The 27,418-nt window shown below is 37.4% G+C and overlaps 2 protein-coding genes, 2 long non-coding RNA genes and 1 pseudogene across 4 annotated transcripts; 3 read left to right on the top strand and 2 right to left on the bottom strand.

The window, feature by feature from the left end:
* Positions 1–277: 277 nt before the first annotated feature.
* Positions 278–2,649, bottom strand: LOC128857610 (protein SHQ1 homolog). The gene is made up of 5 exons (XM_054093363.1): positions 2,335–2,649; positions 1,954–2,275; positions 1,700–1,883; positions 1,361–1,505; positions 278–1,295 (listed from the first exon to the last, which is right to left on the bottom strand). Exons 1-5 carry the CDS (start codon positions 2,532–2,534, stop codon positions 578–580), a joined length of 1,569 nt encoding a protein of 522 aa, XP_053949338.1. The 5' UTR covers positions 2,535–2,649; the 3' UTR covers positions 278–577.
* Positions 2,650–6,332: 3,683 nt separating this feature from the next.
* LOC128870771 (uncharacterized) lies at positions 6,333–9,465 on the top strand. Its single transcript, XR_008455495.1, has 4 exons — positions 6,333–6,408; positions 6,475–8,554; positions 8,615–8,910; positions 9,000–9,465. It is a non-coding gene; the product is annotated as an uncharacterized LOC128870771 (long non-coding RNA).
* Positions 9,466–10,485: 1,020 nt separating this feature from the next.
* On the top strand, positions 10,486–12,837 carry LOC128861865 (tonsoku-like protein; annotated as a pseudogene).
* Positions 12,724–15,026, bottom strand: LOC128857600 (flap endonuclease GEN-like). Its single transcript, XM_054093354.1, has 6 exons — positions 14,606–15,026; positions 14,251–14,530; positions 14,041–14,170; positions 13,841–13,976; positions 13,612–13,779; positions 12,724–13,343 (listed from the first exon to the last, which is right to left on the bottom strand). Exons 1-6 carry the CDS (start codon positions 14,761–14,763, stop codon positions 12,941–12,943), a joined length of 1,275 nt encoding a protein of 424 aa, XP_053949329.1. The 5' UTR covers positions 14,764–15,026; the 3' UTR covers positions 12,724–12,940.
* A 9,610-nt stretch (positions 15,027–24,636) lies between these two features.
* Positions 24,637–25,269, top strand: LOC128857593 (uncharacterized). The gene is made up of 3 exons (XR_008453940.1): positions 24,637–24,684; positions 24,739–24,819; positions 24,876–25,269. It is a non-coding gene; the product is annotated as an uncharacterized LOC128857593 (long non-coding RNA).
* The last annotated feature ends 2,149 nt before the right edge of the window (positions 25,270–27,418 follow it).

The raw sequence follows: 27,418 nt of genomic DNA, 5'->3' as shown, positions 1-27,418 counted from the left end.
ATTTCCTTAGCTTCCCACTTCATTGCTAACAAACGAAATTAACCACAAAACTGAGTATCATTTATGAGTAGACAATGCATACGGACAAAAGCAAAAATAACGGAACTTTTTTCTACATATTCGCGCTCGCTGTATGCATGGTAAAATTTGTCACAGAATTTATGGCAAGACCAAGTGTACGCAGATTGAAATTGTCACAAAAACTAATCCCAAGTTAATCATTTTGAATTTCTGTTCACTCAATACCCCCCAACTCCACTAAACCATTAAATGCATGTAAGCTACGCAACTATATGGACTAGCTACAATACGAATAACCAAATTTATTTCGCAGTTCATTTAAGATGCTCAAAGCATTTATTTATATGCACAATGGAAATGCTATTGGATTTTCAAGCCTCACTTATGTACGTATGTATATTATATAAAAACAAAAAATCTGATAATGAATGAAAAAAAGTAGATAATGAATTTTCTTATACCCTGAAGTTGGAGAATGCATGCATACATATATATAAAGAATAAAACCACATATATCCACTTATACCAAATTTGGAATTCTCTTAAGACTAAAAATCTATGATTTTGAAACATTCACAACCTCCTTGCATTGCTCGATTACACTATTCTGCTCTGTATCACTTGTAGAGGAGGATGACGTAGTTGTTGTCGATGATGAATCACTAGCATCTTCGCCACTCTCTGTGCCACCTTCATCATTGGTATCTTCATCGTCGTTATCATCAACATCCTCATCATCTTCGTCTTCATCCTCGTCAGCGTCCTCTGTATCATCGTCGCCTTCCTCTTCGCTGGTTAATGTGTCGCCCAAGTTAATATCTGTGATTAATTCTTTCAACAATTCAGTCTCGATTTCTCCCAACTCTAAACGTAAATGCTTTTTACACACATCTAGCAGGACATTTTTTAAATTTCGTGCTAATAGCTGTAAATGCGTCTGACCACTACGATTACTATCGGCAATGTACCGTATATAATCTTCAATATAATAACGATTAAAGAGTTCTTGATTGCCATCACTACTGGCAAAAATCGCATGCGTTTGTAGCAATTGTTTTAATACCCAAGTAGGATTTTTTTGTAAGCCATCAATAGCATCTTGCACACACACACGTCCCAAATCATAATTACGGTAGAGTGGATAAATCAGCGAACGGCGAAGAAAACTGACAACGACATCTTTAATGCTCTCGAAAGGTTCAAAGTAGCTTAGCGTGGCCGAGAGTATGCTGCGTGTCCATGCACTTTCGCAAGTTGGTTCATTTGATGTGGAACTGATGAAAAACAAAACATTAATCTCAATTCATAATTAATTTATTTCATAATAGTTATGGCTTACCGTTTATCGTAGCAAATGGCTAATAGTATGCTTATAAGGCCACAGTCGACCTCAGTCTGTTCGTATTTGTAGGACAGTGAAGTTTCTTGTGACTTGCGAGTCAAATTGTGCAATAGGCATTCTTCATCGCGCGTTAGTTTATCATCTAGGAAAGGGGAAAAGTTTTTAAGTTTATATGTAGTATGTAATTTTTTAATACAAAAAAACTAAAGCACAGAGAAAGGTGTAATGTAAAGATAGTTGTGAACTTTATATTAATATCCATGGGATGTTTAACAAAACAAGTATTTGTATTGCGTTTTCCCATTTTCCGCGGAATACATTTTAATAGTTATGTACCTCTAAAGTTACTGATGTACTTCATTGGATTCTCATGTCCTTCAGGCACCTGCAACTCTACGATATTTAATTTGTACTCATCACGTGAAAAATTCTTCAGCTCATCTATTTCACGATCAATGCTACGTTGTAGTGGACTAACCGCATGCGGTTCAGGCATACGAGCTACAGCAGAGAGGCCATCCTTAAGTAACACAAAAAGTTGAAATATGATAGTTAAGTAAATCCTGCAAGTATTTATTAACTAAACTTACTACGCCAGTGAGATTTCCTTTGAATTTGCTAGCAAAACCATACCCAAAGTCTGCTATAAACTTCAAAAGTTCACCAGTCTTATCCACTTGCAGGTGGCAGCTATCTGTTATGCGCTTCAACTTCCACAACTCAAGTGAAGGCGGCAGAATCCGTTCCGAAAACTTTTTCTCCACATCACTCTTTTCGGGAAGCGCTATTTGTTCCTCAGCGTTTGGCGTTACACAAGGCAAATCGACTTCGTAGCTGGACGTTTTGGTATTGAAATTGATTATTAAATTTTTCATATCTTTGGTATCGAATTGACGCTCTGATAGATGGAACCTAAGAAAACAGATTGCGTTTGATGCTACAGCTTCGTATTACTTAAAATGGTTACGCACCGTTGTAACTGCGTATCCGCATAAATAAAAAAATTGTGATCTTCTATGAAAATGTCACAATTACAGCGATTCGCTAAGCTGCATTGCTTCGCGTCGCCATCCCCAGCGTCGACCGAAGCTGTCTTTTTAGCCGATAAGCCAATTTGCAGTCGACAAAAATTCCCATCGATTGTGTGCTGTATTCCTTGTTCAAAAGTCATTACTATTCACTATGGAAATTACTAAAATTTTAACAATTTTGAAACTTCTTCCCGCGAAAGAAACTGTAAAAATGCATCTGAAGCACATTGACTTGGTTCGTGACAGCTGATAAATATTTACGAATGTCAGCGTGAAAAGAATTGAGCGAAAAAAAGATAGAGAATGAGCTTTTTCAGCGGACAGTTCACGGTGGTTTGGTTTACTTTTTGCAGAGTTGTTAAAATAAAATAATGAATCACAAAGGCAATGTAACCAAATTGTGAATGTATTTAATTCAAGGCTTCGCGCCAAAAACAAATGTCTCATGTAAATTAATATTCCGTTCACTAACGCAGCTAAAATTAGCCCCACAAGATACCACCACTTCTGCCAGAGAACGTAAATTCAGGAACGAATGAGCACGTTAAATGCCAAGTGCTAACAAAACGCGGGTAAGAAATTTTTATTATTTCACCACGGCCTTGGAAAAGTTAACAGAAGAGAGTTAACATAGCGGAGCGCAGGCAACAGAATTAAATATAGCGTTTGGATTGAAATGTAAAATGCCATCCTTCGGTGTTAGCGGAGCGCAGGCAACAGATTTAAATATAGCATTCTGCCATGCCTCGGTGTTAGGCAAAACAAAATAACAGCAGACTTGTACATTTTTCGTTCATGCTTATTTGCCGTCGGCATTTTGCACATAGACAATAAGATGGGAAACTCTTTCATTTTGAGAGAGAGCTCGCCCATGAGCACGTTTCAAAACTTGGCAGCACTCACACATTATGGGATTTTGAACAGCTGGCAGGCTGCCAGAAGAAACGCGCCAAAAACACTAACGAAAACAGTTCGTTTTTGCTTAATGGAGAAATGACGTGTTGAAATGTTTACAATTATTTGTCTTAAAATTAATACAATTGAAATATAATAATTGGAATTGAAGTGAGTTTGTAGAATCCATAGCCCATTATATCCTTTTCGACTTCTACTTTTAATTAGTCTTATGTACATTATGTAATTTTATTGAAAACTGTGTGTTGGCTTATGTAAATTTGTATATACGTAAATATTCTATGGTTGAAAAGCGTAGGTAAGGGGAATTGAATTTGAGTTTGAGATATTTTACAACAATTAAAGGTAATCTGCTTTAACTTTTTCTGTTCGTTGTTTGAGAATTTTTTTTTTTGTTACCCACTTTCCGTGTTATATTAAAAAATCGCAATATGTCAAGTTTTTAACTATAACTTATGTTTTTCGGGTTCATTACTTTATTATTATTAAATTACTTTTGTATATCAGTTTTAAATAATTTCATTTACATATAAATTTTTAAATTTTTTGGTTATTTATGTACATATTTCATACGAATTGTGCTTATTTTTAGTATATGTATGTAGGTGTTTACGAGTGATATAAGGCTTTTGGCCAACCGCACACTAAATACTAACCTCAATGATGGTGTGGAAACTAAAAACTCCCAATTTTTGTTTAAAAAATACCCAATTCATATAAATTAATTCTAAGTATAAGCATGCATGAATGTGAAATTCTAAGTATCTAATTAACTTAATTGTATTGATATCAAATTCTTTTCAAAATATTCACATAAGAAATTAATTTTGTAAGCCATTCATTTACATCAAGGCTTAGTATTCAACAATATGTTTACTCTTTAAATTATTGTATTTATGTGGGCAGAAAAAAGTCTTGACATGCCTTATAACACAGCTCATATGCGTATCTACATATAAAAAATTCAACAGCAAATAGACAAACATATGCAAACATATTCCTCATATATGCAAAAAAAAAAACTCATCTAAACAGTATGCGGTTACATATACATTTGGATGTGTTCTTATAGGAATACATATGTTGGGACAATGTATGTACGTAGATGTTTCTATTCTAAGCAAAACAATGCATATTCGTATATATGTACATATCTATGTACATATAACCGCACACACTCACTTTATGCCTCTGCATGCGTATGTTTCCAAAACCAAAATTCTAAGCCTAGCGACTACAAGAACAAAATGCATTCATAGGCGCAGTTGTAGCGGCCATGATTATTTACCCGCGACGGCGCTGAACAGTTTCAAATATTAAAAAGCACAACAAAAACAAATTCATTGATAAGTTCGAGCTCATATTTCTACAAGCAAAGTACTTTCATTCATAAAACGAGCCGCCCATATGCCAATTTTCTCGACCATTCGAAAATAGTCAATATTGAAATATTTCGCGTTGAATTATTTACCAATATTTGGTAAATCTTGAATTTTTGTCAAGTCGAGTGGCCGCGGCTCCGTACATATGTATGCATTAATATATATCGCACCCTAAATACAAAAGGGTCACAACTCAAAATTTTCCACACTCGAGCTTCACTTGTTTACAGTAGCACAGAAAACAAACTATGTGACATATCACGCTGAGATTTGCCATGTAAGCTTATAACAGTCCTACCAAAAAACAAAAAATTTATTTTTGCCATATGTCATCCGCGGACCGTTTTATTGATAACGTCTCGTTCATATTTGAGCAGAAGTTACATTTTGAGTTGTGACCCTTTTGTATTTAGGGTGCGGTATATGTAAATATGACTTTCTAAGTGCTCGACATCCACAGCTGCTGTGCGTCAAGTGCGCGCATGAGCATACAGTAAGTTGCAGAAAACAACATAAGTAGCTTATAAAAAAGTGCTGTGTCGGACATTTCAATGCTAGGAGAAATTTTCGAAACAATTATTTTATGTTCTCTGATAGTAGTTGAATACTTAATTAGAATATTTCTTTACGCACGTAGTTCTTGAATTGATAAAAAGTGCACAAAAACATATGCATACATCTGCAAGGTTAGAAACTTACTCTGAAATCAGAGTATTTGAAGGTTACTGTACATTTTTGAAGGTCACTGTCCATACAATGCTGTGCCTAGGAATGTGCGCTGGATTTCTGGAGAAGTTTTAGGGAATCGTAATGTTTTTTGCTGTGGCAAATACACATACATACACACATCATATATATATGCGCATACGAATACATATAAATTCACATATTTGTATATATTCATCAATATACCAATATGCTCTTTGAATTCTTGTCTAAAATTAATTTCGAGTCGAAAAATTAGTAAAAATTTTCATCAAATTTGTATAAAGTTTTATATTTACTAAAACGCAAACAACAAAATGCGAGGTCGTTTTATAATGTATTTTGTTTAAATGCTTCTTTTTGAATTAAATCAACAAACATTAAAGTTACTTTGATTTTAAATGCTGGCGCACAATTTCAAATCTTTATTTGCATTGTACAGCGTTTGCTTTTTGAACCACCTATTTTTTTGGGAATGGTAACACAAATGACATGTCAAATGTGTTCATAATTTACTTAAAGGTTTGACATTTACGAAATGGGACGCTTTACGCTTGAACAAATTTAGGAAATATTGAAAACCTATTTCCAAAGTGGTGAGCCTTCTTCTTCTTTTCTGATTTCACATCGGTGGCTACGTCAATAAGCAAAATTGCCAAATTTTACATGACCCACTCTATATTTGTTTGAAAATACAAATTGAATAAATTTTCGTTTATCAAGGGATCATAGAAATGCACAAGCAAATCCCTTGCAAAATGCCGTCGGCATTCGTCAATTTGATTTCATACAAAAACCAAAAACTGAGCAGGGCCAAAGTACTTGTACATAATTCACTGCAATCAGCTCTGTTAAGAAGTTCCCCGCTGTCGAGTTGAGCGAGGTGAAAAAGTCTTCGCGGTTTCACGTCATTTTTGACAATTCACACTATACGTAGCTCGTGAGACTTCTCTATACATAAACGTACTCTGTGTTGGATCGCTGCACTTATTCAGGCAGAAATAAAAAACCTGTAAGCCAAAAATCTTAAAAATTGTTAACTCACAAATATATCACTACAACTTACGTATAATTGCAGACGTAAAGCGCGAGGAATTGCTCGTGTGGGTGTTGCGCATGCATCTACGTACAACATATTGGTATCGACGTGGACAGCCAGTTCGGAAGTCAAATTGATTTCAGAGGTAGCAGTACTAGGCACACGATGACCGTCACATGTTAAACACTTAACTAGGTATTTGCACCATCGTACACAGCACGCTCAATGTCATCCATGAAATTGTCCGAAGAACCACATATGATATGACAATGGTAGAAACACACGCATTCTTGCCTTCGTTTCTAAAAACCACAATAATTCTGCCACCTAGTTGTTCAACACGCACCTTCCGCAGCAGTTGCTCGTCTGTGAAGTCCCACAAATAAAAACTTTTAAAAACAATTTATTAGCAAATATTCTAACAGAACTTCCTAACTGTAGTTTATGTATTGTATGTAAGGTGGTCACTATTATATCGTCCCCTTAGTATTAAACATTTTTTGATGTTTTGAGAAAATGAATTTCAAACTTTTTGTCGAAAGTAGCTCTCACTCAAATCTCGTTATGTCTGTAAATATTTTTTATTTTTTGACTGACGTTTTGACCCACTTTGTGGAACTAGAATTTGACAAAATTTTGACCACATATAAAATCGACGATGGAGAATCCAAAAATTCAATAAAAAAATAATAGCCTATGAGCACATAGGCTATTGTTATACTAAGGGGACGATATTTGCAAAAACGCTGTTCTAAAAACCTATGAATGAAAAAGATTAATAATAATTTTTAGAAATGTCTGATCTGGATTTACGTGTATGAAAATTCACAAACCGGTGGTTTACCGCAGCAGAAAGCCAACTCCAAATAATCAACTACCACATCGACCTAAATAGCGAAAAACGACATTAATTTACAAAATAATTAGCTTTCATTATTATACTTACTTGAATGTTTACAAACAGATAAAAGATTTTCAACGAATAATAACAAGGCAAAGCGTCAAAGTGGAAACGGTGTTGCCGACCATATAATTTGCACTAAAAGTTGAATTTTTACTACAATTTAAAATTTTTTTCATAAAACATGTACGTATATTTGTACACTCGTTTGTGAATACTCATGCATGTACGTAAATCTCGATCAGGCATTTGTACAAATTCTTATTAAATCTTTTCCTTTGTTAGAACTGCAAATACAGGGTGGGCCATATAGCGTTTGCTTTTGGAGCCACCTATTTTTTTGAGATGGTAACACAAATGTCACGCCAAATGTGTTCATAATTTACTTAAAGGTTTAACATTTACGAAATGGGACGCTTTACGCTTGAACAAATTGGGGAAATATTGAAAACCTATTTCATAAGTGGTGAGTCTTCCTCTTCTTTTCTGATTTTCACATCGGTGGCTACGTCAATAAGCAAAATTGTCGGATTTGGGGCTCAGAAAATCCACACGTTACTGTAGAGAAGCAAATACATCCACAACGAGTCACTGTTTAGTGCGGTTTTTGGTCTGGCGGCATCATCGGGCCATTTTTTTCGAAAATGAGCGAGGCGCTGCGGTTACAGTAAATGGCGAGCGTTACAGTGACATGCTCAACGAGTTGCTTCCAAAAATTGAAGAGGATGACATGGACGACATTTGGTTTCAACAGGACGGTGCAACTTGTCACACTGCCAAAGTTACACTCGAACTTTTGGCTACCGTTTTTGAAAACCGAATAATCAGCCGAAATTCCGATATCAATTGGCCGCCTCGGAGCTGTGATTTAAGCCCGTTGGACTATTTTTTGTGGAGAGCCGTTAAGGACAAATGCTGTGCGAACCATCCAGAGACGATTGATGCTTTAAAACACGAAATCGAAGTTGCCATTCATGAAATTGGAGCCCAAACAATCGAAAATGTGCTTAAAAATTGGGTTGATCGAATGGCCTACTGTAAAGCCAGTCGTGGCAGTCATTTGAACGATATTATTTTTCATTCATAAATGACAATGTTCAATCTTCAAAATAAAAAAAAAAAGTTTGAAAAAATATTGATTAGTTTTTATAGCCGATTCAAAAAGCAAATTTTACATGGCCCACCCTTTACAATCGCAGTCACCTTACATATACCACAGTTAGTAAATTATGTTAGAATATTTGTAAATAAATTGTATTTAAAAGTTTTTATTTGCAGTTCACAGGCGCATAAGTGCAGCGGGAGGTGTGTTGAAAAGCTAAGTGGTACTACTGTAGTGCTTTTTAGAAACGAAGGCAAGAATGCGTGTGTTTCTACCCTTGTCATATCATACATATATGGCTCTTCGGACAATTTCATGGATGACATTGAGCGTGCTATGGTGATGGTGTAAATACCTTCAAGTGTTTGCATGTGACCGTCGTTATGTGTCTGGTGCTGGTGCCACTGAAATCGACTTGGCTTCCGAACTGGCTGTCTCCGCCGATACCATACCGGGCCTTGAACAGTACGCTGTACGTAGATCTACGATCAAGCCCTACAAGGGGCGTAACTCGTAGTTATATATTTGAAATTAACAATTTTTAAAACTTCTGGTTTACAGGTTTTTGGTTTCTGCGCAAGTTCAACGTCTCTACATCTGCTCGAATCAGTGCAGCGTTCCAACACCCATACTCGTACGAGCCACTTTCCGCAATTTTTCTCATTGCATTTGATTAACGTAAATTTATGAATTATATTAGTAATATATGAAATATTTGTTTTAGACTATATGAATACATTTTCCCAACACTTACTAATATTAGGGCCAAGTATATTAAGGTAAACAAACTTTACACTATAAACTACCAAACTTGTAAAAAAAAATATACTCGGAAATCTACATAAAAGCTTATTTTGTTTACTAGCAGCATTTCCTTTTCAATATAATGAAAATACTCCGTTAGAGACGCCATGTTTTTACTTTTTCTATCTTCACATCTAACTAATGTTTGTTTTAAAATTCCGATCTAACTTAAAACACATATTTAAGTAACAAATCATAGTTCTGCGTGCTCTTGTCTTGTTAGATAAACATCGAAAATATTCTAAATAAATATTACATTTGCTTTGAAAGAAACCAATAATTTTTTTGTTGTTTTGTTTAAATGTAGTTTTTCTCTAATTACAGGACTAATTAACTACTTTACGTACTTTTTACTACCTATAGGCAAGACGGGGAAAACATATTTCCCTCTTTCTCCATCCTTCGTAAATGCAGCCCTAAAATAAGGGAGTGTCAAAGCGCCCTTGTCATCACTTACCTAACCTTCTTTAATTCAATCATGCTATAATTGAATTATGATACTTACTTGAACATTTACTAACAGATAAATGATTTTCAACGAATAATAACAAGGCAAAGTGTCAAAGTGTAAACGGCCGACCCTATAATTTGCACCAAAAGTTTAATTTTTACTTCAATTTAAAAGTTTTTCATAAAACATGTACTTACATATATTTGTAAAGAAGCAATATGTTTTAAAATAAGGTAGACGATTTGTCAAGAGGGAGCGAGAAAGCTGCTTACTTACCTAACTTTCTATATTTGAGTCATGAGTTTGCTTTATTTCTAAATATAAAAAACATGACTCAATTTTGGCGGTACGCTTTTGCAATTTAGCGTTGGAAGTTGCGAAACGCTTGCCGAATAGGGTTAAGAAAATTTGCGAAACACTTCTTACAAAATCGGAGACTTTGATTAGAGATGCCGATTTTGCAAGCGCTAAACAAATCCTCACTAAAGCCTACAAAAAGAACACACCCGACGAAAACGATCGGATCATAATTGAAAAATCGCTGCGCGTAGGTTAGTTCAATAGAAACAAGTATTTTTTTTTTGTATTCATTTTGTTTTCTACTAATGTGTTTCCCTGTTTGTAGTCGTCAGGCCCGTGCGCAGACCCTAAGATTTAGGGGGGGGTGGTTCCAACTTTTGTTATAATAACCAAATTTGATATAACTTTGCTTGTGTTTGAACCCTGCAAAACCAGCCCCCATACCAGCTCTCCCCCCCTTTCCCAACTCCGCCCCTTCTACCCCTCCCCCCCATGCGCACGGGCCTGGTCGCCATGAAAATTTGTCAAATTTTAGACGAATTGGTCACCACCAGCTCAGTTGACTACACAAAGCGGAAAACTTTATAGGAGAAACTTGGCGATGGATGTTACCAACTCCAAAACTACTCTAAATCTATCGAGTACTACCAGCAAATGTTGGATTACGCCGAAAAAAAACTCTGAGCCCGAGAAAAATTTAATACCAATTTATGTCAGTCTGTATCAGACCTACAAAGACAACGAAGAATATGACCAGGCGCTAATGTATCTGTGGAAAGAATATGAGCTCAATGAAGGTGTGCCGACGGAAGCGTTCTCAACACTATGTGCTATTGCTGAAGTGTGCGAGCTTCAGCGACAATTATTCTGGACCATACAGGATATTTATCAAAAGGCAAAGCAGGAAGCAGCAAAAATCAATAATGAGAGAGAACGAGCGAAACAAGAGCGAGTTGTTTTTGTGCGCCTCAAAAGATTTGTGCTAAAACACAAAATGCAAATGTTGGCAGATGAATTAATAGATGAAGCAAAAGAGAAAGGTAGGCACTTTGGTAAAGAACATTAACAGATATATAGTGCTATCTCGGTAAACCTGACGGCCAGAATCCCAAGGCCATGCACATTACTGTAGTGCCCCAATTATAAAGGAACAAGTGTCAAATTTCAAAATTGTAGTAGTGTCCGGATTATAGCGGGCCGGGCTTACGCAGATAGCACTATAAATGCTCTTCTGTCTATTTATAGGGATAAAATTAAGACTTGACGACGATGGAAGTGACGCTGAGTCAGAGGCGGACTCGGCAGCTTGCAACGATGAAAACTCAGCCGAATTGGGTGATGATGTTTGTCTCGATGATCTAACCGATTCAGATATGAGTGATTTAGATGAGATAGAGAAACCGCGGACACATCGTGCTACACGTGAAGTTCGCGCTCTTACAATTAAGCGCAATAATAAAGGCGAAACACAGCTGCACCAAGCGTGTACAGCAGGAAATATTGAGCTAGTTCGGCGACTTCTCGACCACGGGCATGTGGTCAATGTGCGGGATCATGCGGGCTGGATTCCATTGCATGAAGCTTGCAATCATGGATTTCGTGATGTAGTAGAACTACTAATAGATCGCGGTTCAGCTGTTGCCATTAACGATAAAGGAGGTTTGAGTTGCGACGGCTAACTCCACTTTACGATGCCTATTCGAATGGGTTTCTCGATGTAGTTGAACTGCTATTAGATCGTGGCGCTGATACGGCCATTAAAACAGATTTTGGCGAAACGTGTTTGGTTGGCTCAGATAGATGGCGGCGATCAGCAACTTTAACGGAGGGCGCACAAACACAGTATGAAATGATAGGAGCCAGGCTCTTGACAACACTTTCAAAGACTGGCATTTGTAAGAAGCCAGTGGCAGCATTAACAAATGCACAAGTTGAGTCTGCATCAGATGTGGAGTCCGATAGCAATGATAAAACGTTGGTGGAAGAAGAATTACATAGTGGCGGACGTATACGTTCGAGTTTGAATCGGTCTGGTGAAAGCAGAAGGGCTTCCAAGGTATTATTCAAGAAGAAAAAAATTGATCTTACTAAATAGAAATGTAATAAAATTCTAATTATCAGTTTATTGCTTAGCTACTGAACCACTAACATATTTGTGAAATTAATATTTTACTGGCTTATGTGTTTTTAAGGAGTACAGCAAGAAATCTCCACGTGACAAATCCGCTGGCATGGAATATAAAACAGTAATGGCACAATTGAAACATCCAAACCGTTCAACCACACTTAACGATGATAATTACGAGAGTTTAAATTGCGCGGCCAGTTATTCAAATACTCTGATACCTCGACGCAGCGCTTTGCTGGATGGGAATGAAGTAGATGATGATGATTGGCTAATTGATGATTTAGGTCCAGAATGCAGAAAAAAAAGACGTTTTCACACCCCCATTAAAGAAGCTACATCGACCTCTAAAGAAAACCTACACACCGATTCAAAAAATTCTAGTTGGAGTGCAGATGCGGTGTTAGCACCCGATGATGCTTTTCAGGAGGTTTTAGATGCATCGGCCGGTACCACAAAGCAACAGCGTCAAAAACAAGCGCGCAAATAATTCATCTACAAACGAGGCAGACTCAACGACAACACCCATACATTTACTGATATCTCAATCAAAGTCGTCACCAATTAAAGTACAAAGCATACAAGTTATGCCAATAACTGTTTATTTTAAGATTAAAGTAGAGAATGAATTGTTGTTATTGAAAATTGAACGTAAAAATGTAAACGATATTAATATACTTTGGTTGGCCGAGGAAGCGGCAAGACGTTATTATAAGTAATACAAAATTTGCTATATGTAGTACGTAACAATGTTGTTATTATGCTTGCCATTCCTTACAGTGGTTTAACGTGGTGGCTTTTCTTTCGATTTCAAGAATGTCGTTAAAATGCTTCAATTACTCCAGGATATTTTTGTTTCAAATTGCGCAGCTGTTCCTGATTACCCTGGCTGAATACCCCACGCTCAATGCCTATTTGTATTAATTTTGCGACAGATGGAAATGTGTCTGTATTCAACTCATTTGTACGTTGCATGTTTTTTAACTGCCAACGTGCCAAAATCGGTAAAAATTTTTGAAAGCATTTAATCTCAGTCCATTGGAGAAGGTGACGAATTTTTTTTACAAATGTTACCATGTTAGGCTGTTGCCAAATTATATTTAATCTGGGCGCAGTGGTAGGTTCGTTAAGAAATTCCGTGATTACTTTTTTAGATGGAAAAGAGGGATCAGTTAAAGCCTTCTTACGGAGCTCCAGTTCGGTTTTTAAAGATAAACGTTCTTCCCTATAAATACAAAATAACGCCTCCATATATGTTAGTAACACATTGTATCAAGCTTAGGAATATTATAGCATAAATATTTGTGATAAAAGAAAAATAAATTCTATTAAAATAAGTTTACTTAAACAAAAAAAAATATTTTGTTTAAGAGAACCGGAACCTCTTGTAAACCCACGATGTGAAATTAGTTGAATTATCACATAAGAAGTCTATTGGCATCCCGGTAGAATTGTCATTAACACAAAAATATAACCCCCAGACTTAAACTTACTTCCACAGACTTTCGTCACATCCTTCTCTAGTACCGCAAATGCCACATCCGCTTTTTGTATGACTTTGTGTACGTCCACCGTGTCCACAATTACTGCAAATCGTGTTATCATCAACACGCATCTCCAGCGCAGTATATTTACTGTCTTCACGCCGCCAAGATCTTATTCTAAATAAAAAAATATTAAAATTACATAACTGATTAGCCTGAAATATTCACATTCATATACCTTTGTAAAATTTCCACGTCTTTATACATGTTGAACAATTTTTGGACATTAATACGTCCAATGCCACGAATACCCCCGGGACAATAATCACATCCGCAGAGTAGCGCCATAACAATAGCCTTGTTTTGGCCAAAATCTAGTGAATGTATTTATTATAAAGATCTACAACTAAAATTCAAAGCCTCCTTAAGTGTACAAACCCATCTTCTTTTTGATTTTTTCCATGTCATAAATCTCAACTTCCGTCGCGGATAGTGAAAAGTTACGATAGACACGTAAAGCACCATAAGCAAAGCAATCCGAATCCTGACTGATCACCCCATCTACTAACTAGAATGAAAGTGAGTTTTTTATTGCATCAATGAAGTATAATCAGGAATTAGTATGCATTTGTTATGATCTATACATGCCCCTTTTTTGTTGAGAAACGCACAATAAGCTTCGGCCTCTCCTGGTGCGTAAACACATTGTACACCCATAGATTGTAATAAGTTCTTGCATTGTTTCAGCACTTGATTAAATCGAGTTCTCCTTATAGCTTTGTTCCTTTGACTTGGTTTGGTACCGCGAAACCGCAATTTAGCGCGTTCGCATATTATTTGACTTTTTAATTTGGGGGCCGCTCCTTCGAGTATAAAAATGGGTATCACACCTTCCGAAATTAAGCGGCGTGTCCGAAAGAAAACGGTTCTTTTGTTCGATACACATACATATATTAAATATTTATAAATTTAAATGTTTATTATCTACGTTATTAGTACCTACCTTAAATCTGCCCTGGATATTTTATTGTAATTTGCCACGCTCAAACTTGCCACGACCCAAATAGATAGGTCAATGGCAATTTTTTTACCACGCAATTCACACCGCGGCTTTGTTTCGGCATATGGAGCTAGTACCGTCCATAATTCCTTCACACCCATTTTTCGGAAGCAAATACGTTAGTATAAATATTTACGTATGTTTACTTAAGTTATATTATAAAGCGATTTAGCACGGCTGGGATTCGCAATAATGTCTATTGGGCAATTTTTGGCAAACTATAATGTCTTTATTAATAAAACTTGGTGGAGATGTTAGTGAGGTGTTAAGGAACACTCTTTATAACTCCAAATTATTCGGGAAATAATAATTTCTTAATTATTTGCCTTCAAAATGCCCGCGGGAACTTCACTATAATCTGGCACATTACACTATGTATTTTTTTACACTAAATTCACTACACTAAATTCACTGTATTTATACCCAGATGCGGGTTTTTATTTATTTTCATGAATCATAGACGGATATGATCGTTTGATTCAACCATAGAAGGTTAGCGTGATTCCATTATATAAGGTTAGCTAAGTAAGCAGCTTTCTCGCTTCCGTTTCACAAATTGGCTCCCTTATTTGAAACCATGTTGCTTCTTTACAAGTATACGTATGTGTTTTATAAAAAAACTTTTAAATTGTAGTAAAATTTAAACTTTTGGTGCAAATTATTATGTCGGAAAAACCGTTTGCCGACTGCTTGCTTTTTATTATTAGTTGAAAATCGCAAACATTCACTATAAACATTTGAGTAAGTATTATAATAAAATCGAATTAATTTTCAAATAATTAACGTTTTGGTCGTGCTTCTGGAATAGTCGGATAGACAAGCTGTTATCAAGGTCACCTCGGATACATGGGGAAACTTCAAGATAACGTGCGAGGACATATACAGACTGAACGAGCTGGCGGAAACAACTACTACAATATTACAATTATGTGGGTGCCACGAAAGAACGGAAAAAATAAAGAAATATTTAAAAGAACGTTGATACTTTGGTGGAGAAATTCATTGGTCCGCAGCTGGAAGTAGGGTGCAGCTCAGTCACTCACAAGACTGTGATAAACCGACTTAGCCAACATAAGCACTATGACTACTGTCATAGTTTCAAAATCTTCGGCAGTCTAAAATGTTCCTTGACGTCCCACATAGACCAAACTTCAAATTTCTGTCTCCTAGTTTAAGTTCCACTTCAGCTTCTAGTTCCAGTTCTTACTATAAACAAACTGTTTTAACAGTTACTCTCTAGCTCCTAGAAGCTGAAGTGGAACTTAATTCGTCAATAGTAAGAACTGTTTTAACAGTTACTCTCTGGCTCCTAGAAGCTGAAGTGGAATTTAAACTAGGAGATAATTGGGGCTATTGTTGATATAATCACACGATCCATTTCTTTGAACAATTATACTTCGGAAAGACAATCTTCATGAAGGTGGTCCTATCGAGTTCAGCCCTAAGAATCTTACTCGTTATACTAATACGATGGTCCACCTGGTTGAGCTTCAGAGATTTTAGGAATCATGAACCAATATAGACTGTTTGGCGCATTGCTGCGATACAATAAAAAAACTATACGTTATGATAAATGTAATATTCACATGCAACGAATGTATCCTAGCATTAGAGTGCCAGGTGGTACTCCCAAATAGATATATTTCAGAGCAACAGTAGCAGCATTCACAATATATGTACCTACAGAGTTTGATTGTAAAGTAATAAGCCTTATTTTTTTAAGCAGTTTTATTAAACCTTTTAGCTTATGCAACTAATATTTTTCAAGCGCTGACCCTTGAGCGTCAATACACCGCTGGTAGCGGTCCTTCCAATGCAGGAAACATTTTTTAAACTCATCCGCTGGAATCGCGTTCAATTCGGCTGTCATAGTTTTTTGGATCGCCTCGATGGAGTCGAAACGCCTCCCCTTCAGCTTTATTTTCAGGCGCGGGAACAAGAAGAAGTCCGTAGGGGACAGGTCTGGGCTGTAGGGGAGTGGGGAAGCACCGGAACCCCCATCTTGGCCAATGCAGAGGTGCAGAGGAAGGCGGGTTGCGCCGGCGCATTGTTGTGATGAAGGGTCCAATTGTTGACGAGGTCGGGCCGTACCCGAGCGACGCGGTTTTTCAGCCGAAGAGGCACTTCTTTGTAAAATGCCGCGTTTACAGTGCTTCTTGGAGGTACAAGCTCCTTGTGAATGATGCCTCGAGAGTCGAAAAAGATGATCAGCATGGTTACGCAAAATTTGATCGAGTAACGTTGCTCCAACGACCGCTGCATTTTCGCCACTGCAAAATCCTAACACACTTTTAAAACAGCTTTCACGCGCGGAGCGATGTTGGCTTGACCGCTGTTCCCAGCGAACTGGGACCGGTTTCTAGTGGAAGGGGAAGGTCCACCGATCATTTTCCCTCACCAGCCGATTCGGTTGATCGCTTGGCAGACGCTCCGCACGGGAAGGCTCATTACTTTTCAATCAAACCCTGTATATGTACCTATCTAGCAAATTGTGCACTGGAAAGCGGATATCCATAAATAGAGTCGGCAATTGTAAAAACTTTTTCCAAAAGCTAGTTAAATAATAAAGTTAATTCCTAGTTACTGTAAAAGATAACTTAACTGTAACTTAGTAGTGATTACATTCTACTAATCTGTGTTGCTTAAATGGCTTTCTCTTCAATCTCAAAAGATACGAAATTGTGAAAGTATTAGTCAATATGTTGAAGGAATTACTATTAATTCTAAAAGAGTTATTTCTATTTTAACGGTCAATTGAAAATACTTGAAGTTGGAACGAAATCTAAGAATAAATATAATATCAGTGGCGGACTAACCTAGTCAGAGACCCAGGGCGGCATAATTGAATGAGGCCCTTTGTAGTGCAAAAGGATTTTGATTAATTTCAAATATGTTTGCCTAAGTATTTTTACATAATTATGTTTATTTGATTCTGATCTTATAATTGACGTTCGTGTTTGAATTAGACTTTAATAAACAGTTGGAATAATAAAATAAGCAAGTATAATTCTTCAAAAAACATACAATATAATTAAGAAATAATATATTTATTTACATATATTTTATGATATGCAAGAATATAAGAACGTTAAAATGAAGGCATAAGACATATGTATATATAATATTATGTAGGTAACATGAACTTTATACTTATATTATATTAAATTTTATGTTTTCGTGTCTTCATTTTACAGAACTCTTCAATAACTGCAGTGAAATCAATTTCTTTTGAAACTTTTCTTTCAATCGAAAGCACAGACAGATTGACGAGTCGCTCCTGATTCATTGTAGATGGAAGGTATAATTTAATTAGTTTCAATTTAGAAAAACTTCGCCCGCATGATGCATTTGAAATGCAAATGGTTAAGAAATACTGAAGTATAAGCAATATGCAGGGCAAGGATTCAGTAAAGTCCCATGTTATTATGAATTGTAGGACTTTTTGGGCTGTCGATCCAGATGCAACGTCCGCACTCGTATCGGTAGCACGGATGTGCCTGCGGTATCTTTATATTTCTTGTAAAACCTGCTCTTTGTCAAATTCATTGTAAATTTCTACCAGATTATCCAGTGCTACAGCCAGAGCGTCATCTGAAGCTTCCAACATGAACTTTGTTTCAATTTGTGGAAAATATTCTTTATTTGTTTGATGGCCTTGCATCGTTGCGAAAATTCCTGTATAAATCGGTAAATGCAAACATTGACCACCGTATTTCATCTTGAATCGATAATTCAGCATCACGAACTAGTTCACTCGCCATAGTTTATTTTACCTTCCTTCTTCCTCGTCTCTCGATGTTAATATTCATATCATTGCATTTTTAGTGCCAAAAATTACAGCATTTTCTACAATTGCGCTTCGTTCGGTCCCTAAATATTCATCTAGGGCTTTTATTTTGATAAGTCCTGCATCCAGAGTCATTTTTGGGGACTGTCAATATTTTTGAGCCAAATTAACTTCTTCCAGTATAGAGAGGCAATGGCAAACCTCCGAGTGTATTTCTGCCATGAAAAAGCTCCTCATAAAAAATACCTGCCGTTCGGAGTCGGCTTGAAACTGTAGGTCCCTCCATTTGTGGAACAACATCAAGACGCACACCACAAATAGGATGAGGAGCTCGGCCAAATACCTAACAGAAGTGTACGCGCCAATTATTTATTTTATTTATTTAGTATCTATAGAGAGCCAAAATTATTCATAGGTCAACAAGGTAAAATCGCTAATAGCCGGCAGTAGCAAGCTTGCTCCTGATCTTGTAACCAAATTTGCTTGTGAAGGATCTTCTAAATTTTCGAGAACATTGACTATTGCCTCCACGTTTTCTTTGACTACTTTTACTGACTCGTAACGTGTGCTCCAGCGGGTATCAGATAAACGTTTTAATTTTTTTCCTGTTTTCTCATTAAGCAACTCCCATCTCCTCGTAGATGGCGAAAAAAATGAATATAATTCTCTACTGTTCCAAAACACGTGACACTAGAAGGAACGCATGAAAATGCGTGGACTCCGCAAAGATTCAAAGAATGATTCGAACAGGGACTGAAAAGCGCTTTTGGATTAACTTTTCTGATTTTCCGTTGCACATCTCCGTGAATACCTGACATTGATGCTGGATTGTCATAATTTTGAGCCCTGTACAACGAAATATCAAGCCCATCTTTTTCTAGCTGTTCTTGAATATCTTTCGACACATCCTCAGCAGTTTTCCCAGACATCAAAATGAAACCCAAGAAAGACTCCCGTACCTCCACGATGTCGTTCTCTATATGAACGTATCTAATGATTTGGCTCATTTGGTCTGTTTTACTTTCATCAGGGGTGCTGTCAAAAAGGATTCCGTAATACTTGGCCTTTTTTATATCTGCAATAATTATTCACCCAAACATTGAATAAATTCATTTTGGATACCATTTATATACAAATAACTGGGGACTAGTTTTGACCCACCAGCGGTAGCTTCAAGTTTAAGGCAATGCTCTTTCAACACTGGATCATATTTTGATAACAGTCGTACCAATTCTAGAAAATTTCCCCTGTTTTCAGAAGAAATCTCTTCACGATGGCCTCGAAAAGCAAGATTTTGTTCGGAAAAAAATAGTGTTACATCTAAAAGTCGATGTAAAATGCCTCTCCACTTCTGAGTTTCTCTGTTACTTATTTTCAAGTTATCTTTATCAATGGTTTTATTAAGTTTCAAGCCTATAGTTAATGATTTACATTATTGGATGATTCATGTTGTGAAACCTTTGGATTTAATTTCCACCATTGACAAAAACCAGCTATAAATTTACTAACACTTTTGTCTCCCTCAGATGCAAATAACCGACAGCAATAACTATATAATTTCTTTGATGATGGTGAATATAGCATCCATTTCCTTAAATATTTAGTTTCGTTTAAACATGAATAAAACCAAGACGAAGTTAAACAACGATGTGTTCCCTTAGTGTTTTCACCTGGTCTTTCTATAGATTAAAAGGTCCGTCCTTGTTTTGAAATACTTCACTACCCCAGCGCTATTTGTGTTGTTTACAGTAACTTAAAAGATTCATCTCGTTCCAAAAATGGAATTAAATCGTGAACATTTTCGTGCGATTATTTTTTGCAACTTTCGACGTGGATTAACTCAGCAACATTGCATGGATGAACTTAATTCATTTTTTGGCGATGAAGCTCCATCAAGGACCAGTGTTTATCGATGGTATGGTGAATTCAATCGTGGTCGTAGTTCACTCCAAGACGAATTTCGTGAAGGTCGTCCAAAATCGGTTGTTGTTCCGAAAACCACCGTCATGTGACCTATCGTGAGATTGAGACAATCTTAGGCATTAGTGGGACCAGCATACGTTCAATGTTGCATAAACATTTGACTGTCAAAAACATTTGTTCGCGTTGGATCACACACAATTTGTCAATCGCTCAAAAAAAGGCTCGTGTCGATTGGTCGAAGGAAATGCTGAAAAAATACGATCGCGGGGCTTTGAAACACGTCTATGACATCGTGACAGGTGATGAATCATGGATTTACGCGTATGAGCCCGAAAGTAAACAGCAGTCGACTGTATGGGTGTTCCAAGATGAGTAAAATCCAACAAAAGTTGTTCGCGCACGAAGCACTTCCAAGCAAATGGTCGCCTGTTTTTTCGGAGAAACTGGACATGTCGCAACCGTACCACAAGAACAACGCAGAACAGTAAATTCTGAGAGGTACACAACCATTTGCTTGGCCGTTGTCTTCCAAGAAATTAGGAAAAGACGGATCACTCTTCACCAGGACAATGCGAGCTCTCACACATCGCCTCAAACAACTGCATTTTTGAGCACCCAAAACATCGAATTAATGGGTCATCCGACGTATAGTCCTGACTTCGCACCGAATTACTTCTTTTTATTCCCGTGCGTAAAATACAAACTGAGAGGTCAACGTTTTTCGACACCTGAAGAAGCGGTTGCGGCATTCAGAATGCATGTTTTGGAGGTACTTCATTCAGAGTGGCAAAAGTGCTTCGACAATTAGTTCAAACGCATGCAAAAGTGTATAGATCTTCATGGATAATATATTGAAAAACAATAAAGTGATTTTCGATGATTAAAATTTGTTTTTGTTCTCTAATCCCGACATATAAAAGGCATCCCTCGTAATTGTGTATTGGGGACTGATTTAACAGTTTGATGAATTTGTTCGCCGACGGCATCTTTCTTTTTTTACTATCTACTAGGTATTTAGATAAAGTTCCAAGCTCTTTGACCTGTTCAGTCTTTGCTTTTTTAGCTTCCTTTTTTGAGAGCCAGATGGGTGAATTCTTTTCGCTAAACAAAAATATCGCAATATTATTAAAACTCTAAAAAAAAAAAAACTCTATAAAATATTAAAACTCTTTTGTTCATATTCCGCAACAAAAACGAAAAACAATATTACTAACTAATACTAAAGTAACTTTACATGACTAAATGTGATTAAGAAATTAAATTAATTTTAAAAGAAAGGGCGTATTTCTCAATTTCAACGTATTAAGGCGCACAAGACCTGCGAGACTGAAAAACTACACTTCGTTCTTTCGTTCAGGGGATTGCCCGCGTGAGTATTAGACGATGTGGACGCGTTCAATATTCGCTGTGTGCACTTTAGGTGCTGCCCTCATTTTGGACGCTTTTTCTATGTTAAATGAAACGCAGTAATTTAGTTATAGTGGCCGTCATTAGCATAAAAGGACGGTCTGCCATGAGATTTACAAGTAAAAGCGCCAGTTCTCGCCACCATATACAGGGTTTGATTGAAAAGTCATGAGCCTTATTTTTTTAAGCAGTTTTATTAAACCTTTTAGCTTATACAACTAATATTCTTCAAAATAGGACCCTTGAGCGTCAATACACCGCTGGTGGCGGTCCTTCCACTGCAGGAAATATTTTTTAAACTCATCTGCCGGAATCGCGATCAATTCGGCTGCCACAGTTTTTTGGATCGCCTCGATGGAGTCGAAACGCCTCCCCTTCTGCTTTCTTTTCAGGAGCGGGAACAAGAAGAAGTCTGGAGGGGACAGGTCTGGGCTGTAGGGAGAATGGGGAAGCAATGTTCAAAATCTCACGAACCCGGTTCACATCTTCGTCTGTTTGCGTCGTCGAAGGCCTTCCAGATCGCTGTTCGTCTTCGACGTCCTTCCGGCCTTCCTTAAACGACTTGTGCCACCGTTTTACCTGAGCACTGGAAAGAGATTGGTCCCCATAAGCCTCCTTGAGTAGCCCAATGGTTTCGGTACCCGTTTTGTTTAGCTTTACGCAAAATTTGATCAAGTAACGTTGCTCCAACGATCGCTGCATTTTCGCCACTGCAAAATCCTAACACACTTTTAAAACAGCTTTCACGCGTGGAGCGATGTTGACTGCACCGCTATTGCCAGCGAACTGGGACCGGTTTCTAGTGGAAGGGGAAGGTTCAACGATCATTTTCCACCGCCAGCCGATTCGGTTGATCGCTTGGCAGACGCTCCGCGCGGGAAGGCTCATTACTTTTCAATCAAACCCTGTACTCTGCACAAGAATATTAGTACTGTACGTTCTGTTCATGCAACCAACATTTTTTTTGCATTTTTCTCAGTCGGTAAAAACAAGGCATTAATGCACTGTTGTGTACAATATAGATGACTTTACTGTTCTTAGTATTTTACAGTCGAAAGTAATATACTACGAATCTAGACATTAGAAATATAAGGCAGTAAACGTAATTTAAATTTTAAAAATTGTTAACTGTATTACAGGCTGTCTGTACTTATTTGTCGCCCCAGACATCGTCCAACTCCGATTAAGCGCTTTATACATTAACGTTTTTGACGGGACTCTCGCGAAGATCATATACGATACACGATGCAAAACGACCGTAAATAGGCTGGTCCGACGTCCTGCATTATCTGCTGTCGATCTGCTGGATGTCAGCAATATTCACAGCCATTTTGCATCGTATATGGTAGGGCGGGTCGATTTAAAAATCGCTCATTGCTCTGTGAAAATCGTATTCTAGGGATCCAAATAAGAAACTTTGCCGAAGGAACCATACCTCTAAATCGAATTCTGATGTCCCCCAATTTGGGTCGAACGAAAAATCCCACTTTGACCCATTTAGAGTGCTCCAATCGAGTCCAAATGTATGACCGACCCCAACTTTGGACGGCCGATCCACCCATGCCAGTGGCATACCCCCTGGAACTCCCCTGGGGGCTTCCCCATAGAATCATTTCAAAATATCACCATTTTTGGCCTTTATATGAGAAAAGAAACTAAAAAGTTCGACCCAAATTGGGGGATATCAGAATTCGTTTTAGAGGTATAGTTCCTTCGGCAAAGTTTCTTATTTGGATCCCTAAAATATGATTTTCACAGAGCAATGGACGCTTTTTTTGCCTCCCCACAAATAGACCCGGCCTACACTGTATGGTATATGACTTTGGCGGGAGTCCCGTCAAAAACGTTAATGTATAAAGTGCTTTAAATACGATTTAATCAAGGGAAGGCTGAAAAGCCATTTGGAGGCCCCCCAAGACCAGAGGCCCGGGGCGTACCGCCCCCTCCGCCCTCCCCTTAGTGCGCCACTATATAATATCATTTTCAATTTAAGGATTGAGTGAAGATTTTTTTGGATCAGATTTAGGAGATTGAGGAGTCACAGAGTAATAATTTATTATTCCAAATAATTTAAATGTAATAGAAAAAATAATACATAAACTTAATCAAGACCGGCTCTATTAGACTTTTAATAATTGTAGTTGGCACACTAATGTTATATTATAAGTTCAACTAATTTTGTATTAATAAAATTTATCACTACAAACACGTGCGAATTTGCTATGCGACGGTTTAAGATACCAATATTTGCTTTCAGCATTATAATGATGTATTTACTATGCTGGTTAATCATTTGATAAAATAATTAACAGCGATACATTAACAATAGTTATTAAGCCATGATTAGCATTTTATATTTCAGAACATTAATCATAAAAGAAAACCAACATTTTTTTAATGTTTTGTTCTAATGTAGATTGAATCTATTTACATTGGTCAGTTTTTCTCTAATTTTTAATTACATTACCAATTGCTACTTTGCGTACTTTTTTACTACCTTGAGGCAAGAAGGGGAACACTTTTTTCGCTCTTTCTCAACCCTTCGTAAATGCAACACAATATAAGGGAGTGTAATTCCCCTTTATTGAATTGATTATTGAATCATCGTGATTCACTATTATATAATATAATATATATACCTAACCTTCTATTATTGAATCGTGATGATTATATATATTATAAAATAGTGAATCATGATGGCTCAATTATAGAAGGTTAGGTAAGTAAGCAGCTTCTTCTGCTTCTTTACAAAAAAAAAAGTACATATTTCACAAAAAAATGATTGAATTGTAAGAAAAACTCAACTTTTGGTTCAAATTATTATGTCGGCAACACTGTTTCCATTTTTGACACGTTGCTTTATTCATATTCGTTAAAATCCGTTTATCTAATTGGAATCATTCGAGTAAGTAAATGCGTAAATCGTAAATATATTGTTTTTAAAAACTTTTATTTGCAGGTATTCATATACGCGCAAGTGCAGTATTCCAAAATAACAATTCTAGAATTCCAGCATCGTATACTGTAAATACTCGTACACGTAAGTTATAACATTGTATTTGCAAACTATCTATTTCTAATACTTTTGTTTTGCAGATTTTTGATTTCTGAGCAAGTTCAGCATTCCTGCATCTGCACCCCCGTGTCAAATATTCGCACGCGTTTAGTATCCTAACATCAGGCAAATGATCTCCACGACCACGCTTACAGGACAATGCCCTTTACAAGAAATTTTCCATAAAATATCACTGGTTTCGTTGCTTGTGTGACACGTAGCGCCGTCTTGTTGAAAATAAACGTTGTTCAGATCAATACCATCCAATTCAGGCCATAAAAAATTGTTTATCATCTCTCCTGTTTAACACCTAACACCTATTATTGGAAAACCCTTTATTATATGTATTTTTTGTTAATAATTCGCGTAAAAACACATTCAATTAAAAATATGGCTTGCAACTATTTTAACTTTTGGTTGAAATATTTAAATAAGATTATGCATTAAGATTTTGTAGTCAGTATAAAAACGCTAATAAAACATGAAATTAAAAAAAAAAAAATCGATGCGCATAACAAGTATTTTTTCTTAATAATTCGATTGAAAACACATTTAATTAAAAATATGAATTGCAACCATTTTAGCTTTTGGTAGAAATATTTAAATAAGGTTATGCCAAAAGCAAGTTGCGCCTTGTGTCACAAAACATGGACTCAAGAAGCCATCAAGATGTTCCACGTTTCAACGAATGTAATGAAAAGAAAAATATGGTCGAAATCGTGCGGCGTCGATTTAAACTCATCTTCGAAAATTTGCACTTTGCATTTTTCACCTATGGACTATAGGTATATGTGGTTCAGATGCAAAAAGGGTTAGGTTATCACCGATAGCAGTGGAAACCCTATCTAAATGGGATGAAACTCAAGTAACTGCTTCCAAATTAGTCGATGCCTCGACCCAAACCGTGCTAATTATATAATTATATTAAATATATAATAAAAACCTCTTGTAGCTAATATTTTGCTTTAGGTCTTATGAAGATTGTAGTGTGCAGATCTTCAAATCAAAATTGAAGAATTGCGAACGCGAGTTAAAGGGTTCGAAAAACTTAAAAGGAATTTATCATTAATTTTTACGGAGGTAGGTAGGTAGGTAAGATGGCAAGAGTACCCCAGGTACACTACAAGTAGCACTTACGTGCCGTTTTGATACCATAATGTGGACCACTACCTGTGAAAGGATTAAGGGAGGAGATAAAACCGTCTATAGCCATCCAGTGCTGTTGATGTAGCGGAGGAGAGAAAAGGGATCTAGGCTGGAGAATTTCATCAAGTCATCCCCAAAGGGGACGCTGAGGAATCTCAAGCGCCTAGCCGCCAGAGCCGGACATTTGCAGAGAAAGTGTTCCATAGTCTCTTTCTCTGCAGGATCCCCACAGCTTCTGCAATGGGGGTTGTACGGAATTCCAAGCTTCTCCGCATGAGTGCCGATCACGCAGTGGTCAGTGATCACCGCAATGAGTTTGGAAATTGAATGGCGGGGGGTTCCCATCACCTTAAGCGTTCTGTTTATATCGTATTGAGGCCATAGTGCTTTTGAAATGATGAGACAGACCTCCATCTGTCTTGCGCTTTTCTTAGAAAGAAGTCGTGTAGTTTCCCTTTAACGACGGCCAAGGGGATACCGATGTCTGAGAAGGGGGCAGCTGGATCCGGTTCTGCCGCCCCCTTCCTGGCAAGCTCATCGGCAATTTCATTTCCCTCTATATTCCTGTGCCCAGGAACCCAGATGAGGGAAATGTTTCTTGCACGTTCGAGACGTTTAAGTTCCTCCTTACAGGAGTTCACGAGAAGAGAGCTGCAATACGGCGACGACAATGCCTTGATTGCAGCTTGGCTATCGGAAACAATATTAATGTCTCCCTCCCAACAGCGATCCCGAAGCATTTTGCATGCCTGCAGGATCGCGAATACCTCTGCTTGAAAGACGCTGCTTGTCTCCGGCAGTTTATAGGAGACCGGAATGCTGGCTGATTTAGAGTGGACCCCGCTCCCACTCCAGACTCTATTTTGGATCCGTCAGTGAAAATAGAGGCATCTATATCCGCACCAACTCTCCTCCCTTTCCAATCTTGCCTGCTCGGAAAGATAGCCCTAGCACAGCCTTCAAAGCCCAGTTTGCGGATGGAGAGATCAAGATGCTGCTATGTCCTACAGGAAGTTGTCTGCAAAGGCCAAACTCCTTCAGCCTAATAGCACTCTGAGCAGCAATGGATTTAACCTGCAGATCCACAGGAATTAAATGGAGAATACATTACGGAGTACAAATCCGAAAAATTATAGATCCGCAAAAGAACGTCCACTGGTCATGGCAAGACATTTCCTCCGCGATTGCTCTTCACGCAGCTGGCCAAAGGGCCTATGTCCATTTGTGTAAAAATGGTTTTCCGTACCCTTGCGAATCCACAATTCGAAAATGGTTGCAAAAGATGAAGATTGATGATGGAGTACTGAATTTCTCTTTGAACGTAATGCGAGCCGCGAGTGGCATACCCGTCGCAGATAGACTCTGCATAATGTGCTTCGACGAAATGAAAGTACAATCCGTTTATGAATACGACCAGTCAAGCGACATCGCAAACCGT

Source organism: Anastrepha ludens, chromosome 2 (genome assembly GCF_028408465.1).
Source record: "Anastrepha ludens isolate Willacy chromosome 2, idAnaLude1.1, whole genome shotgun sequence".
In the NCBI taxonomy this organism is placed as follows: Eukaryota; Metazoa; Arthropoda; class Insecta; order Diptera; family Tephritidae; genus Anastrepha; species Anastrepha ludens.
This window is presented reverse-complemented; position numbering and strand designations above follow the sequence as displayed.

Bases quoted from the DNA above. Each gene is read 5' to 3' on its own strand.
- LOC128857610 (XM_054093363.1), bottom strand. From the start codon at position 2,534: ATGACTTTTGAACAAGGAATACAGCACACAATCGATGGGAATTTTTGT. The intron at 2,276-2,334 runs GTGCGTAACCAT...CTGTTTTCTTAG, and splicing joins GCGGATACGCAGTTACAACG to GTTCCATCTATCAGAGCGTC. The intron at 1,506-1,699 runs GTACATAACTAT...CCCCTTTCCTAG, and splicing joins GTACATCAGTAACTTTAGAG to ATGATAAACTAACGCGCGAT.
- LOC128857600 (XM_054093354.1), bottom strand. From the start codon at position 14,763: ATGGGTGTGAAGGAATTATGGACGGTACTAGCTCCATATGCCGAAACA. The intron at 13,780-13,840 runs GTATATGAATGT...TTTTTTATTTAG, and splicing joins GACGTGGAAATTTTACAAAG to AATAAGATCTTGGCGGCGTG. The intron at 13,344-13,611 runs GTAAGTTTAAGT...TTGTATTTATAG, and splicing joins TGTGACGAAAGTCTGTGGAA to GGAAGAACGTTTATCTTTAA.